A 17,619-nucleotide genomic window follows, 5' to 3' on the forward strand; every position below is an offset into this window, starting at 1 on the left:
CATTTTGCAATAAAAAAATGATCCTTCAGTAGCACCCAATAGGAAAGAAATACTTGTTTTTGATTCAAAAAGCTTTTATAAATAAATTAAATTGCTCCAATAACTTTTTATTGCAAATAATCTAAAAATAAATATGATCCCAGCGCAATTAGCATTTTTACGATTCCATTCATTACATTCTTTGTATTAATTTAGGACCTTCACCTTCATTTTTACCTTGACTGGTGAAATAAAAAGAGACTTGGTGCTTTCGATTTCTTACTGCTTCGGTGAGCACACTCATACCAAAGAAGATGAAGTAGTTTCAAGTCACGGAAGAAGAAGCTACGGGTCGACAAAAGCGAACACTTCAGCTGTAAAACCCTATTAAGTTACAAACTCGGTTTCTAAGAAGAAATTCTTCGACAGTAAAAAAAAAAATAAATTCAAAAATGCTGGAAGAATTTATAAAAAAAGCTGAAACGAATAACGTTAAGTTAAGCAGAATTTGTGATGTCATATTTATTTTTATTGGATTTGCCGCTTTTTGATTGGATTAAAAACAAAGAGGATTTTCTTTATTTCTAATTGTAGCAGCACGCTACGTCTGAGGGCTTAATAAAAATCAATCTTTCGTTTGGATTTAGTGGAATTCAATAAAAGGGCCGTCTTATTTACCCGTTTCTGTTTGAGTAACTGAAATTACTTTTGATTTTTTTTTGTCTTTGTGGTGAAGGCACAGAAAGCAATAAAGACATGTCCCAACATTGGTTGTGTAACCTGAAGGGGTGAATAAATTTGGGGGTTTAAAGCTGTATCGAGGGAAAGATAATTTTTTTTTAACTAAAAACTAAAAGTATTGAAAAAAAATTGAAATTGGTTTAACACGCCTTAAAATAATTATTTATAATGGATGCAAATCTTTGGATAATGAGATAAAAATATCTCTTCTATAACTGTAATATAAATATCCTTTTTTACATAACTTATAACATTGCGTTCATTGCCACTCAACAGCCTCTTAACACTGAAAAGAATTCTTAAATATCTTTGAGCTATATTTCTTCCTTGTTGGGAAAAATATTCTAACATTTTGGTAGACAAGAATAACTCAGGGTAGGTGGGTTAGGCTCGAGAATACGTTAATCGTTGTAGACATAATTAGAGGACCCAGGAGTACCCAATACTTCACTTGCTATCTAACAGAACCTCTATGACCCATAAAAAAGCATCAAATTTTACGTAGATATTGTTTCTGTGGAGTTGATGGCTAACAATTTAATTTTGAACACCATAATTCAATCTTACAAGGAATGTCTTGGCCTTGGGAAAAACTCTTCAACACTCATCATAGTTATTCGAGCGCTGAGTAGATAGTTGCGTTACATTTTGAGTAGAAAGTACGCATCATCTTGTGCTCCCTTATCGTCGACAATGCGTGAACTCCTACATAATTGCATGACGTTCTTCGAGGTATGGATTCTGCACATTAAGCCTGTGTTCTGCCTATTGTTAAACTTAGTAAATATGATCCCACAGAGAAAGGAAATGCCAAAAGACTCCTACGATGGCAGGGAAATGCCAAAGCTTAACCAAGTTATCGATACGTAAGGAGAGTGAAATCAGTGCCGTTAAAATAATTCCAAAAACTCTACGTGTTCAGCCTTTACCTCATTCTGCGGATTGCATTGCAAAAAATGTTGAGTGAAGGATAAATCACTACATGCCCTGAATAGACTTATAATTAGTAGATCTACGTACTGAAAATACTGCACGTAACCAAATTTTCCACGTCCACTGGACATTAATACTTATTCCATATGGACGTTAAAGGGACGGCCTTGGAGGGCGTCTGTGAGGCTAAGCTAAAACATCGATGTATTTGTTGCAAAATTTACTGAGGACTGGAGGTGATTTTAGGACTATGATTAACTCACCATAACATTTTCTATGACATGGTGAAGAACAATGCAAACTCCTGATAATCCGGATTTGCCTAGAATCAAGCCCACTTGGCAAATCCAATTTAGTTATGATTTCCGCCTATTAACGTATGTTTCTTTTTGAGTTATACGTAGCGCTGACCACTTCCTGTACTGCCAGGAGAGGAGTAAGAAGGAGTAAGGTCATCTCAATGAGATCAGAAACCTCGCATAAAGCATAAGATGGCATTATCTTAATACTTATTCACTACGCATAGGGAGTACGAAAGCACCTTTTCATCTTGAAGGGTTCACTGCAAAAGGTATCAGAAAGAATGGAATGAAAAATTTTGTTTATATATTTTTTTATAACATTTGCGTTGTATCAAATCAAAGTTGTATTCTCTGCATGTAAAGAGTATAAATTCAAGTCAAAGACATTTACAGTAAAAAAGAGATTGAAATCGTGAAGGACAGTCTTGTTGAGTGGTGAAACTATGGAGAAATGTTGTCTTTAATATATCTAATTCAAAAAGAAAACAGCCGATGATCTGCCAGGTTGGAAACTAAATTGGTGGATTCTTTAGAAAACCTAAACTGCTCAAAATTCGAAAAGTTTTCCTACTACGCCGAGGCCAATAGTTCATTGGGTTTATTAGAGCCTTAACCTTAAGAGGCGTGTTAGCATGAATGTCAAAATCCAGATTATTTATTCAGAAGTCTAACTAATTTCATAGACACGAAGAGTACTTATTCTCCAATATAAGAAAGGTACCACTTATCTATTAAACTATGATTTCATTGTGTAGTATGATTGAAATATTCTCTTCTTCTTAAAGTGCCGTTTTAATAGAAAGTTGGCAGATCGTTCTCTGTTCCTCACCTTGTTCTCTTCTACTCTCAACATTGCCTTCCATTATAAGTCTTAGGCGGTCTGCACACGTAGCTGCTGAAAACGAACTAAATTGGTTGGACTAAACAGTTACTGACTTATTACGTTCCACACACGAAACAACCCATCAGCGATCAAAACCTGTAGTTTGTTTAGTTTAGTCATGGATGCAAAACAGTTAACAAGTGTCATTTGTCAACTTCAGAAGGCATTTCCAGTAACTATGAACCATCATGACATATTATATTAAAAGGAGAAGAATGAACAGAAGATGGTTGTGGGTCCTCCCATACCTTGAGAGGAATTTTTGCCACCATTTTTGTTTGTTGCTGCAAAGGAATTCGAATTTTCAGATAAAAACTTTGTAGCATTCTATAGAATATCCAACGAAAGTTATTTGGAACTGGCGTGATTAATCTTCCTGTGATCCAGAGATAGAATATTAATATAAGAGAGTCTGTGAAAGTTGCGGAACGGCTATCTCAACCCATACCTTCTCTGTTTCATGTTTATTTGAGTAGCCTGGAAGCTGAAAATTATATAAAATCGCACCTTTCTCTACTTCTGCCACGAGCAAAAGACTTCTCAAGACTTGGAACTGGAAAGTCAAAGCGACCCTACCATGCGAGTCGACTTGTGACCGGTTACAAACTGATTTCAGTGAATCACAGACAAGTCCATAACCAGTAGCGCCATGATTACATCCCATTTGATTACATAGGAAGTGACTCAAAGCAAATTGGTTAGTAATTCGCGTCATTGTTAGTTCTTTTTCAGTTCCGTGTGCAAATGGCCTTAGGAATTCATATTTTCTGCCTCTGTAAATATGATCCAGGTACTTTGTCTTTCGTCCCGTGATAATCGTAAGAATTTCGCTATCTACATTTATTCTTTTTAGTACTTTTTCATTGGTAATTACCCACATTTCAATGGCTTTCAGACATCGAGCGAACTCCTAGCATGCAAGATTCAGTCCTATACAAAAGGATTATATGAAACATATACGCGTTAAAATATTCTCGGCAGGAGAATTAAGAAACTCTTCAGAAATAAAGTGTGTGGAGTTATCCATAGCATCAATAAGTTCGTGCGTTTCAGGAAACTTTTGGTGTTTAGATGATAGTGTAGAAACATTAGTAATAACAGCATTATAGGTATTATCATATAACTTCTAAAAGCACACAGCAAACGCATGGAACTCAATGACAGTTAACTGGGCGTGGCTAATAGTGAGACGTAGAGTGCTGGCAACCAACCCGTGGTGGGCTACAAAACAACAATGGATGTCGCAGTCCTGTTAGATTCTACTGTCTTTGGGAAATCCAAAATTCATTTGGACAGATTTGTTTTAGTCTCACTAATTGCAGCATTCGGTTACTTTTGGACATCGTGATATTAGATTAAACTTTTGACATATGACATAACACTGATATGAACCTAAAAGGTGTCATATAATAAAATTGAATCATAACAACATACAATATGTTACAACTACCTAATACCAACAAAAATAGAAGAGAAGATTCCGTGGATGCATTGTGGCTTTCTTGACCACAGAATATATGTACATTTTTCTGAAAGTTGGGATGTAAATTTTGCTCATTACTGATTCTCATTAAATTTTAGATAAATTTTGAAATCTATAACCTATTAAAAATGAAAATATATTAATTTTCAGTTTCAAATCGTAATTTGAACCAAACTAAAACTTTTTTAACCACATTCTCGTTACTATATCATATGAAACATGTTAAAAAAACATCGTGAAACGATAAACCAGTGTTCCTTGACCCGTTTACATATAAATAAACGTTGCGTTACTATTTTCCAGATGTTGATGCAAAAAGTGTTGAAGATTTTGAATTATCAAATTTCGTTTTATCTCATTAAGATTATTAAGAAAAAGAATTAAAACGTGCGCTGTTTCGTTGGTTTATTTGAAAAAATAATCACGTTTTGTTTTACAATTTATATCTTGCTTACGCTTTCTTAGAATTTTTTGTTTTAACTTAGTCTTAAAATAACGATGATTGTCATTTTAAAAATTAAGAATAAGAAGTGGGTAAGAAACAATAAGATGAAATAAGGCTAAATTAAGAAGAAGGAAGGGGAAATCACAGTTTTACTTGATGAGGCTCCTTAATTGGCCTTTCAGACACGCGGGTCAACAGACTTCCTTATTACATTTTCTTACTCGCTTGTTAAACCACCAAGACGTCTACAAATTACCTTCACGAATCCCTTTACTCCATTTAAATTTACCCAATCTTTTTTAAATCCTCAAAAAAAATCTATTTAAATGTTAATCTTCTCAATTTTTTTGTGTATTTAGTTTCTTTGTTAAACATGGTCGCATAATGTGCTGAAAATAGGTCGGTCAAGCTGAAATAAACTTGGCAAACGACGTTGGTTATCACATCACGCAACGTACGTTTAGTTTTAGAGGGAGTTACTTTTTTTTTACCGCGTTATTTTACGACTTATTCATTGACGATCAACGATCTTTATGATAACACATTGAATTTATTGGAGTACATTATTGAAGATTTATAATAAAAAAAAAATTCTAAAAACATGCTAAAATTGTTTTTTAAGTTAAGGTTATTTCATAATTGTGTGTAACAATAAAAACACTCGAATTAATCGATGGTTATCTTTAAAAATGAACCTCCTACATCCTGTGTACGTGTAAATTTGCATATTTCGCCCCTATTGTTCCGGTTATAAATTTTTTACCTTTCACGATTTAAACACGGCCATGAAACCGTGACTCTTTAGTTCTTCGGCGAGTTACATTTTAAAGATGACGTCATTTATCTTTTTCAGTAGGAGTTTTGATGACGCAAACTTTGTGGTCTTAAAAGGTCGCCTACACAGTTTACATACGAAGAAATTGCAACATTATTGTGATTAGTTTCGTATTCGTTAATAAATTGTATGAACGATTATCAATATCTTAAAACAATTCACTCACTTCTCTATTTTATATCAAAACGACTCAATAAATCATTTTAAACGGGGTCTTAAAGGGTGCCAAAACTTGACAAGAATCAGTTTTATTTTAGCACCAACAAACCTGAGATCATGGTTATTTACAAAAAGATATTATAATCTTGTTTGTGCAACGAACTTAAGAAAGACATTATTTATTGGCGTTTAATATCTATTTTAAACGTGATGAGATATTGACGGATTATTTTGATTTTCTTGTCGATTAATGAAATTAATTCATGTTGTTTTAACATCAGAATATCGATTATTTAAAGTTTATTGGATAATAAATATTTTTCTCATTTCAATCAAACATGCAGAGTTGGATTTAAAAAATCGTAACAATGATGTTTATGGAAAATAAGAAATTATTTATGGTGCACTAAATCTGCATCAAATTAGCTTTAAAATGTTCTTTATTTTGTGTTGATATCTCCATTCGTTCTTGAGATACGATTTTTTAAAATTTATCTTTCATATTTATTACAATGAAACATGCAGAGTTGGATTTAAAAAATCATAACAACGATGTTTATGGAGAATAAGAAATTATTTATGGTGTATTAAACCTTAATCAAATTTGCTTTAAAATCTTCTTTATTTCATGGTGATATCTCCATTCGTTCTTAAGATACGATTTTTTTAAATTTATTTTTCATATCTATTAGAATGAAACATGCAGAGTTGCATTTAAAAAATCATAACAACGATGTTTATGGAAAATAAGAAATTATTTATGGTGTATTAAATCTTAATCAAATTTGCTTTAAAATCTTCTTTATTTCATGGTGATATCTCCATTCGTTCTTGAGATACAATTTTTTTAAATTTATCTTTCATATTTATTACAATGAAACGTGCAGAGTTGGATTTAAAAAATCATAACAACGATGTTTATTGAAAATAAAAAATTATTTATTGGGCATTCATTCTTAATTAAATTTGCTTTAAAATGTTCTTTATTTCATGGTGATACTTCCTTTCGTTCTTGAGATACGATTTTTAAAAATTTATATTTCATATTTATAATATTCAAATTCTGGCTCTGTAAGTTGTAAAGTTCGGCCAAGATAGAGTTGCCAAGCTGTAAATTGATTATTTAAAGTTTATTGGATAATAAATATTTATCTCATTTCTATTTATTTATTTTCAATCAACCATGACAACTAAATTAAAATCACTTTTCAGCGTAAAGTAACATTATAGGTATTTTTAAATGTATTTCAGAAGAAGAATCACTTTTGAATTCCTTAATAATTCCCTCTGCAACCTCACTTATGTAATCATCTGTTAAATTTGTTGGTAAATGATCATAACATGCCTCAAAATGTTTAACGAAAGCCTTTAAAAGTTCTTCATTAGGATATTTTACGTTTATCTCATCGTAATTTATAGCAATATTTTTATAACCAACTTCTCTTAAGATAGATTTTAACAATTTTTCAATGTTAATATTGTGATAATATATATGTGAAAAAAGGCCTATCCCAAACCGTTGTTTGGTATTTCCTAAATTTTTCGCGTTGATTTACCATTAAGAATATTTCCACAAACGCATTTTTAGTCATTACTGTGAAAAATATTTGTTCAGTTGGCTTCAGCATTTTATAAAAGTTTCTAGCCCAACTTAAAATAAGCAGTTATTACTTCCAATATGTTTTGAGTATTCAACAAAACGTACTTAATAAGTTGTTTGAACCCTATGTAAACAGTACATAGAATAGATTAAATCGAAGTTTTCAGTAAATTTTTCGGGAAAATTCTCCAACGATAAATCCATCAACTCAAACTCACATTTTTTTTGATCATTATATTTTTCTTTTGCTTTTAAAATCATTTTTTCTGAAAAATCAACTCCAAGGATTTTATAATTCTCCACATTTTTCATCACAAATTCTTGAAAAATGTTAACCATTGATGTCCCTTCACCACAACCAGCATCCAAAATGTTCATACTTTCAACACGATTCTTTGATTTATTTGGCCAATTTATGAGACGTCCATGATCAGATAAAATCTTTTTTGTAGTTACAACAACTGGTGAATGAAGTTTCTCGTAAAAATTTGCGTTGAACATTTTTTATGTATTTCTTCCCGATTTTTAATTCGAAAAATGACCCATTTTATGTATGTTATCTCTATATATTGACATAATGAATTTATTTTTATCATAATCTTTAAATACTACACTCCAAGATTATTTTTATGATTGGAATAAATCTTTTAAAATATTACGATGCAATTCAAACTGTAACAATAACATTCAAACTTGAAATGTTTCCATTAAAATAAAATTAAAGATATTTAATGAGAAATCATGCCATTGCGGAATATCCAGTTACAGAATCTTCTTCGCAAAAGTACATTTATTCTAAGTTCTAACAGATATAATAATAGATTTTATGAAAAGAATTGGAAGACTATTAGATCTGAATGTGTTTGTCTATACCTATGCCACAAATCTTCTTCTTCTCTGGCCCTACAACCCTGGCCTGCCTCACAATATCCTTCCAGTCTTTCCTGTCTCTCTACAACATGGCTCCTCCCTTCTCATCACATGACAAACCCATCTCAAGCGATTGATTTTGATAAACATAACCACGTGCATGTCGTTGTATGCCTGATATAATTTGAAGTTATATCGTCTTCTAGTCCGTTTTCGCTTACTCCGCCAAAGATGGTGCGTAGCACCCTAAGTACGTCAGATAAGATGAAATACCATCTTGTTGTTTCGAATCTTCCTCTTGAGGTTGTTTCGACTGTACACGATATTTATCTCTAATCCCCCGGAACTAGATAAAAGTATTCTAATTACTTATCTATCAAGCAGTGAAGAGAAGCGACTCGATCAATTACTTTCTGGTACCGCTATGGGTGACCAAGAACCTCCCGATCTTTATAGAGGAATGTCAACAATTCTTGGAAGCATTCAGATGGCCAGTCAAGATCTTCTTTTAAAATTATGGAAAAAGCCACTTCCACCTAGCATAAATATTGCGTTGACTGCATCTGGAAAAGGGGATATTAATGAAATATTAACAATAGCAGATAAGATCTGGGAGTCTTGCCAAAATTATTCTACGAATAAAATTTTTGAGGTTCATACACAATCAAACTTCAATTAATCCTCAGAGTTCATGAAAATTTTTGCAAATACTTGTAAAAATTTCTTCAAGAGATTGGCGGATGAACAATTAAGTATAAAATCTCAAATATTTTCCCTTCAAAATAAAGAATTTAATGGATAATATTCTAATCAGTCTAAACCAAATTGTCGAAATCGAAACAGAGGTCATTCATCTTCCCAATCAAAATTTTCATCAAAATCAAATATTTGTTAGTATCACAATAATTTCCAAGATAGAGCTTTGAAATGTGAATCGTTGTGCTATTTTTATAAAGCATTTAATTCAAAACAAAATGAAGATATTTATTAAAAACTACATAAACCCAAACATAATTTCAACTTCCAATTTTTCCTTACCTGTTAAACATACTGTACGACATCACATTGTTACAAGTCAAAATTTGAACAGATGACAGCTTATGGTATTTGCCTACCTTCCTCATCTTCTGTTGCTTCCTCTCTTGATATGGTTTCTAAAAGAGACACTTTTGATTGGTGTCCATGTGGTGACTATGCACTCCAAACCATAACAACGATGATTATGAAAATAAAAAATTATTTATTGTGCAATTAATGTTATTTCATGGTGATATTTCCATTCGTTCTTGAGATACTATTTTTTAAAATTTATATTTCATATTTACAATATACAAATTCTGGCTCTGTAAGCTGTAACGTTCGGCCAAGATAGATTTGTCAAGCTATAAATTGATGATTTAAAGTTTATTGAATAAATATTATTCCTCATTTCTATTTATTTATTCTCAATCAACCATGACAACAAAATTAAAAACTATTTTAAAATCACTTTTCAGCATAAAGTAATATTACAGGCATTTTTATATTTAATTCAGAAGATGAAGAACTGAAATCACTTTTTAATTCCTTAACAAATCCGTCAACAACCTCACTTACATAATCATTACGATGCAATTCAAACTGTAACAATAACATTCAAACTTGAAATGTTTCCATTAAAATAAAAATAAAGATATTTAATGAGAAATCATGCCATTGCGGAATATCCAGTTATAGAATCTTCTTCACAAAAGCAAATTTATTCTAAGTTCTAACAGATTTAATAATAGATTTTATGAAAAGAATTGGAAGACTATTAGATCTGAATGTGTTTGTCTATACCTATGCCACAAATCTTCTTCTTCTCTGGCTCTACAGCCCTGGCCTGCCTCACAATATCCTTCCAGCCTAAGTACGTCAGATAAGATGAAATACCATCTTGTTGTTTCGAATCTTCCTCTTGACGTTGTTTCGACTGTACACGATATTTATCTCTAATACTTCTGAACTAGATAAAAATATAAAAATATTCTAATTACTCATCTATCAAGCAGTGAAGAGAAGCGACTCGATCAATTGCTTTTTGGTACCGCTATGGGTGACCAAGAACCTTCCGATCTTTATAAAGGGAAAATTCTTGGAAGCATTTAGATGGTCAGTCAAGATCTTCTTTTAAAATTATGGAAAAATACCACTTCCACATAGTATAAATATTGTATAAATGTTGACTGCATCTGGAAAAGAGGATATTTAGTTAGTGCTGCTGTCATCTTCCAAAGTGATTGGTCCTCCGTTGTTAGCTCTTTTATTTTTTTGCACCACTTTTCTTAGTTTATTTCGTTAATGTTTTTGTGAATTTCCGTAGTGATTCTATTAAGTTTATTCTTGGTGTTTGGGTCTCTTGTTCTTATGTATTCTTGTATGAGTTTTTTCTTTTCCGCAAATTTCTGTTTTAATTCAGGTGAGAGTTGAGTTTTGCTTGGATTTATTGCCCTGGTTGTTGTTGATGCTATTAGGGCATCTGCTATTCCTTTATCAAGGCTTATTATTGCTGTTTCTAAGCTTAGTGTTGAATTGATCTGTCTTCTTGATTTTTATTGTTTCTTTAAACTTCTTCCAGTCAGTGGTTTTGATTAGTTGTTTTTGAATTTCTGGTTGGATTTCTACTTCCATTACTACTGGGTAGTGGTCTGAGGAGAGCTCATTTATTGTCTTGATTGTTATTCTTTTATTTAAGTTTTTAATGATGGCTATATCGAGGACATCAACCGAACTGATTGCTGTGTGAATATGAGTCATATGGACAATGACCAGTAGGTCTACTTCCTCAGCAAGGTTTTTTAAGTTCCAGTCCGGGTGCTTGGAGTTCAGATCACCAGCTATGATTGTCGCTTTGTTTGGGCAAAGTATACTTTTGAATTCTTCTTCTACTAGTTTTTCTGATGGTGCTAGGTACGCTACAAATATGTTAATATCTCCTTTCTTGGTATTAACTTTGATGCCGTTTGCGTTGAGGTGTGTGATATTCGGGATCGGGACTTCTTCATGTTTGATTTGATTTGACACGATGTCTGCTGTGCCTCTTCCTTTTCTTCAGTCGGGTCGATCCCTTCGATAGGTTTTGTATGTTGAATCGGTTGCAAGGCTTCAGTGATGTCTCGGAGACTAGTAATACATCAATTTTGTGTTCTTCCAGGAAGTTCCAGAATGCTATTTTTAAAAATTTTGTATATTTGTTGTCTCTCATTAATGGTTGAATATTTTAATTATTTTCTTTGTCTTTACGAGGAATGATTTCATTTGTTTTTCTGAAGGATTTGTGAAGGCAAATTCAGCGTACATTTCGCTCAGTGTTCTTTTAAGTTCGTCTATGTTATTGTTGTCGTTGTGATTTTTGTCATCGTTTGTTTCAGTTTCTTTTCGTTTCTTATTGTCATCATTTTTTTCGTTATGGTGCACTTCCTTTCTACGGGCCTCCTCTCTCTGTTGTTCCAGAAGTTGTTCTCCGGCTTGTAAGTGTTGACATTTTTTTTTAAGTTTGGGTTGTTCGGGTTTTTTGCACATCGTTTTGGGTTTGGTGCAGTTCTTCGTCATATGGTTTTGACCACACTTCATGCACTTGAATTCGCCGTTGCAGTTTTTCTGTGCGTGTCCAAAGAGTTGACACCGATGGCACTGTATGATATCTGTTTTTGTTCGTAACGATTCTACATTGACTGCAATTTTGCATACTTTAGTGATGTTATAGATAGAGCGGTACTCTTTGTTTATTTTAACAAGAATCATTGGCGCTGGTTTGCCCTGTTTGCCATTTTGGTATCCTTGTGCCATTAGGTATTTTTCTGCTTCCTCTAGGGTCGTCTCGTGCATGACTCCCCTAATTACTATCTTCAGCTTTTTTTTTCTGACCTTAAGTCGTATGTGTAGAACTGAATTTCCTCATCTTCTAATAGTTGTTTGAGCTGTCTGTAATCATCTTCGGTTGTGGGTTCTATGTTTATTCCCTGTGCGACCAGTTTTGTTTTTACGTAGTTTATTTTCTTTTTATTCATGAAGTGGCTCACGTGATTCCATTTGTTTTTTTGCGTTAGAATTAACGGTGCTACTCTCGATTTATTTATTGCGACGGCTTTTGCCAATTTTTTTTCTGTTTAATGTGTTGGTTCTAGTTTATTTTTTCTTCTCTTTGTTCGTCTTCTGCCTCTTCCTCGTCATGTCCTTCTTCTTCCATGTTTTCTTCTTCGTGGTTACCCAGTTAGGCATATCTGTTGCTTGTTTCGATTTCTAGATCTTCTTGTTGTATTTTTCGTTTTTCTTGCTTATCGCTGGGCTGAACCCCTCATCTTCGTTTTTGATTTTTCTTCTCTCTTGAAGTAACACCGCGATGGTCCTTAAAAGGTCCTCCAAGGTTTTATTGTCAAGCTCTTGGATATCGTCCATGTTCATTTTTACTGACGCTGACTCGACGACGACTTGATTGATGTCAACGAATGCCTGCCATTTCAGCGAGTGTTCTCTTTAAGAGTATCCAGGCGGTATCGGCTTCCATAGGTCCAATTTCCTCCTCGCTTGCCCGATTTATTCGCTGCTCAACCCAGGCTATGAAATCTTCAAATGCACGCCACAATTAATCTATATTCAAAATTTGTGCTGATATTCAGCACATACTCTACAACGAAACACAGCTTTTATACTCATTTAATCAAGCATGTGACAAGGTAAACATGAAGATCGCGAGCGATAAAACGGAAACCATGTCCAAAATCACCCTTTAGATGCAAAGTTGTAGTGCAAAAGTTATATAATTGAGCAGGTGTTTTAATTCGACTATCATGGAATACAAATCAATGCATCATAAAGGACAGTATCAAAAGGCAACAAAAATATCAGTTAACCACTTCAGTTAGAAAACCAAAACTACACATTCACTCAAATTCTTAATTCTTTTGCAAAATGTATTAAATTACCATAACATGATTTCACTTTTATTTTCCAATCGAATTTGTTATCTTCATTCTTATTATTAACCCACAAAAAATGTTTCTTTAAATTTTTATCAAGGCTATGATTCAAGTTAACTTGGTGGGGAAACTCTTTCTATTGAAATAAAAATATTCAATCGCATTAAGTGAGAAGACGTGTAAGTAAGGCTCTTTATATCAATAAGTATTTATTTATAATTAATTTAACGAAAATAGATTAAGTTTGATAATTTCGCGGTGAAATTTGAATTGGAAGAGTGAACTTAGGTGCAGATTGTTATCTTGTAAAATTAAAAGATAAAGTTAGGTTATGTTTACTTTCCTCTAAGTCTTAATTGTGGTAAATTCAATTAAAAATAGCTCCCCACAGGCGATACGAATTTATGGAGTCATTAACGGGGTTTGATATGCGGTTTAGACGAAAGTTTATGTTCCTTGTATGTTTTTCGGTGCTTTTTTCGTTCTTCGCTATTTGGAAGTTACACGAAATCCATATAGGTAGACTTGGAAGAAACACTCTCCAATTTAAGCAGGAATTAAATTTAAATTATTCTTCCGTAGACTTAAAAGATATACAATGTAACAAAATTGTCGAACAAAATCGCGATTTACTCGAAACATCCCATAAAGAACTTACATTAGTCGAGCGATTATACAAGGAAAATATCAACAAAAGTCTTCCAACTATTTATGCAATCACACCTACATATTATCGGTATGTTCAAAAAGCTGAGCTTACACGTTTATCTCAAACTTTACGATTAGTAAGTAATTTACATTGGATTATTGTTGAGGATAGTGAGGTTAAAACCGATCTTGTTACAAATTTATTAAACGAATCCCATTTAGTTTTTACTCATCTTGCTGCAAAAACACCACCATTTGAAAAATTAAAAGCAAAAGTAGGTATTTATAAAAATGTTTATGAGGAATTACTAGAATTAAGATTGTTTTTTTAGGATCCAAGATGGAAAAGGCATCGAGGTATCGAACAGAGAAATGCTGGATTAAATTGGTTAAGAGAAAATCTTGTTTTGAAAGGAGATAAAGGTATTGTTTATTTCATGGATGATGATAACACTTATAGTGTTAAACTTTTTGAGGAGGTAACAATATAAAATTTAAAAAATGGGATTTTTTTATATACTTATTAATAACTTTTTTTGTAGATGCGAAAAATTAAAAAAGTAGGTATTTGGCCGGTTGGATTAGTTGGTGGGTTCAATGCGGAAGCACCAATAGTTGATAGATTAACTGGAAAAGTAACAGGTTATCAAAGTGGATGGAAACCCAATAGAACATTTGCTATTGATATGGCTGGTTTTGGGATTAGTTTAGATTTAATTTTATCTAATCCCAATGCGGAATTTTCATATAAAATGGCTAAGGGTTGCCAGGAAAGTGAATTTTTAAGTTTTTTCATAACCAAAGAAGATTTAGAACCTCTTGCTGATAATTGCACGAAGGTTTATGTTTGGCACACTCGAACCGAAACCCCTAAAATAGCTGCTAACATTCCTGGCCTTGAAGTTTAAAATCAAATTACTTTTTATCCTCTCTATTGTGATTAACTTATTTCATAATGATTTTTACCATACTCAAAAGAGTAATGGATCAAAATAATTTAATATTTACAATTTTTAGTTTTGTGATATATTAATTAAGTTCTTTTTTTTTATTAGAGAATTTAATTATTTCATTTTAATTTTTTATTATTACTCATCATTCAAGTACCTGCACAATATAAATAATTGAAATCTTTTAAAGAAAGTAACACAAAAACCAGTTGTGATGTACAACGTATACATTATCTTGAATCTAATAATTCAAATAATTAGTGATTTAAAGCTAAACATAGGTACTTGTTGCAAAAATAATAACAATGATAATAAAATGTTTCATTAACGAAAAAAATAATGTTCTAAATTGTAATATTCGTAAATATTAAGTAATAATGTAGGATTTTAGTCATTAAGATATCAAGTTAGATTGTAAGTACTTATTTGTACAGATTTTAATTATTTCTTTGTTATGATTAGATACGATTATTAAGGTATTTATTAAATTGAATGAACCAGTTTTTCTTGTTTGTTCTAATTTATTTTAAATTAAATTTAGTTAATGTATATGTTTAGGCAAATAAGTACTTGAGCAAAATAATTCTTTCCTTCTATATTCATTGGATACAATTATCTAAAGAATAACAATGTAGAATATTAGTTAGAGCCATGTATAGACAATGACTCTACAATCAAACAAGCCCTAGAGAAGAGGTTAGCAATTACAACAGATTTAACAAAAGTATTTGGATTTTAAGGGGTGATTTTTCAACGAAAATTAAGGGAAGTCTTTTTGATCAAAACCTTCTCCTCCAAGTTATAGCCCTCTAAAGTTAAGGGTAAAAATCTGCAACTTTCTTATCTCTTAACATTTTGCAACTAACAAATTGTTAGTTAGATCACAAAAAATAAAATAATGCCAAGATCAATTTGACATAACTTCATTTCTTTGACTAATAATAACCAATCTCTGAATTAATTTACCTGAACCTGTGTATTATTTTATTTTTTTGTGATCAAACTAACAATTTTAGGAGAAAATGTCAAGAGACAAAAAAGTTGCGTATTGAATCCCACTATTTAAATCAAGTTTTTAAATAGAAAAATGTAGACGTATTAAAAAATTCTAATGCAAAGTATTATGGGGTTAATTTTTTCAGCCTCTTGTAAAAACATATTAGGGTTATAAAAATCGTCAAACAATGTCAAATAATTATCTGCAAAATTTCATCCTTCCAAATGTAGTACTGGAGGTGATGCTGCTAGAAAACAAAGATGGATTGAGTGAGGAATATGGATATAGTAAAGGAAATGGAAATACAGATTAGCACATTGAATGGCCAAAGTAAATGATAAACTGAGAACACTGCCAGCCGCGAGTTGTGGAAGCCGCTACTGTCAACCATTAATCAGCTTGGTGTGATTAAGCGCGGGTTACACTAGGCTGCTTGCCAGCCGATGCTGATCAGCGGCGGGTAATAGCACCAGTAAGCAGCGGCGAGCAACCCGGTCCCACTGTCCACTACTACTCGCCATTTCGTTTAGTTGCTTTCAGCAACCATGTCATCTGTGGGTCCACATAAACAATTACTTGAGCAGTTGTTAAGGGTGGTTGTGAGTTTGCTTAGTTTTGAAGTATTTAACGGGCATCACTGCCAACTGAATCGCAATCAGAGACAATGGTGGGTTAAGCTATGAATACAAAGCTGATGCGCTGCTTGAGTGGAAAGACTACGTTGGTCGCAGATATCATGTTGTAACCTTCTTCCCAAACAAGTCCAAAGTATTTTTTTAGTTAAAAAATACCTATCCAACACACAGTAATAAAAAAAAATCAATGACGCGTTAAAATGCCAAACCAGATGCCTATTTCACAAAAATTATTATCAAGAAATGAACACTGCTGCATTTAAAAATTTTACAAACGACAACTCTATTATATAATCAATTATATAATTGATATTATATGCCTGTGGCAGTGCATAAAATTCTTGTGCTTGGCCACTTAATAATAAAATCATGAAGTATCCAGATTGGCCTGCTTTCAGAAGATGCGCAAGAAACTCGGAATAAAGATCTTAGAAGGTATAGAGAGATCTTTACCAGAAAAATGTCAAGAATACACAATAATAGAGACATTTTAAACAGACTATTAATATCTTTGTAATTAACGTTTTAGATGGTAGTGATACTCGTCAAGTATTTCTAAACTAAGCACACTCACACCCACCCTTAACAACTGCTTAATTAATTGTATACGTGGATCCACGTTGTATACGAAATAGCGTAGAGTAGTAGCATGAAATGAAATGGTTGTCATGAGAGAGAAAAATGAGAAAGGACTAAGTAATGTAGTTCGTTATGCATAAAAATACCATTTTACGATTTAAATTTAAGAGTTAAAACTTATTTTCCTAAATTGGAGAAGGTAAGTTTTGCATTAAAGTTGTTCAAGTATAGTATTTGATTGAACTTAACTTAATTCAACTGTAGTATTAACCAAATGTTACCACGCTTAATGAATCGTCACTAAAAACACAAACGTTACAAACTTGTATACTTATTAAAAAGATTGTTGTATTATCTACTTCTAGAAAGGTTCCAGTGTCTTAACATGGTGTTGTAAAAGAAGTTGAATATAATCAATCATTTTTTGTATTGCCTACCGATTACAACAATTTTTGTGAATTACATAGGTACCGAATAGTTCGGGATTTATGTTAATTGATGGAGCAGTAGGGTCACTTCCTGACTGTTTTTTTTCCAAATTTGCGAATTTACTTCTTTTTATATCCCAGTCGCTGCATTTGTGAAAAGCCATCGCCAATTATGCTTATTAATAGCAATGAGTACTGTATGTTTAGTTCGT

The 17,619-nt window shown here is 32.4% G+C and overlaps 1 protein-coding gene across 2 annotated transcripts; it reads left to right on the plus strand.

Moving 5' to 3' along the window:
* The first annotated feature begins 13,282 nt into the window (after positions 1-13,282).
* LOC111414430 (galactosylgalactosylxylosylprotein 3-beta-glucuronosyltransferase I-like) lies at positions 13,283-15,270 on the plus strand. 2 transcript variants are annotated; one of them, XM_023045775.2, is made up of 4 exons: positions 13,299-13,689; positions 13,753-14,093; positions 14,151-14,297; positions 14,361-15,270. In XM_023045775.2, exons 1-4 carry the CDS (start codon positions 13,575-13,577, stop codon positions 14,724-14,726), a joined length of 969 nt encoding a protein of 322 aa, XP_022901543.1. In that variant the 5' UTR covers positions 13,299-13,574; the 3' UTR covers positions 14,727-15,270. The 2 variants fall into 2 exon arrangements, with proteins under 2 accessions (XP_022901542.1, XP_022901543.1); XM_023045774.2 differs by having other exon boundaries at positions 13,283-14,093.
* Positions 15,271-17,619: the final 2,349 nt, after the last annotated feature.

Source organism: Onthophagus taurus, chromosome 11, assembly GCF_036711975.1.
Source record: "Onthophagus taurus isolate NC chromosome 11, IU_Otau_3.0, whole genome shotgun sequence".
NCBI lineage: Eukaryota > Metazoa > Arthropoda > Insecta > Coleoptera > Scarabaeidae > Onthophagus > Onthophagus taurus.

What these genes read in the sequence shown, in the direction of transcription:
- LOC111414430 (XM_023045774.2), top strand. Translation starts at nt 13,575, where the DNA reads ATGGAGTCATTAACGGGGTTTGATATGCGGTTTAGACGAAAGTTTATG. An exon ending in TTGAAAAATTAAAAGCAAAA is followed by an intron (nt 14,094 to 14,150) that starts GTAGGTATTTAT and finishes TTGTTTTTTTAG; the next exon opens with GATCCAAGATGGAAAAGGCA. An exon ending in GTGTTAAACTTTTTGAGGAG is followed by an intron (nt 14,298 to 14,360) that starts GTAACAATATAA and finishes CTTTTTTTGTAG; the next exon opens with ATGCGAAAAATTAAAAAAGT.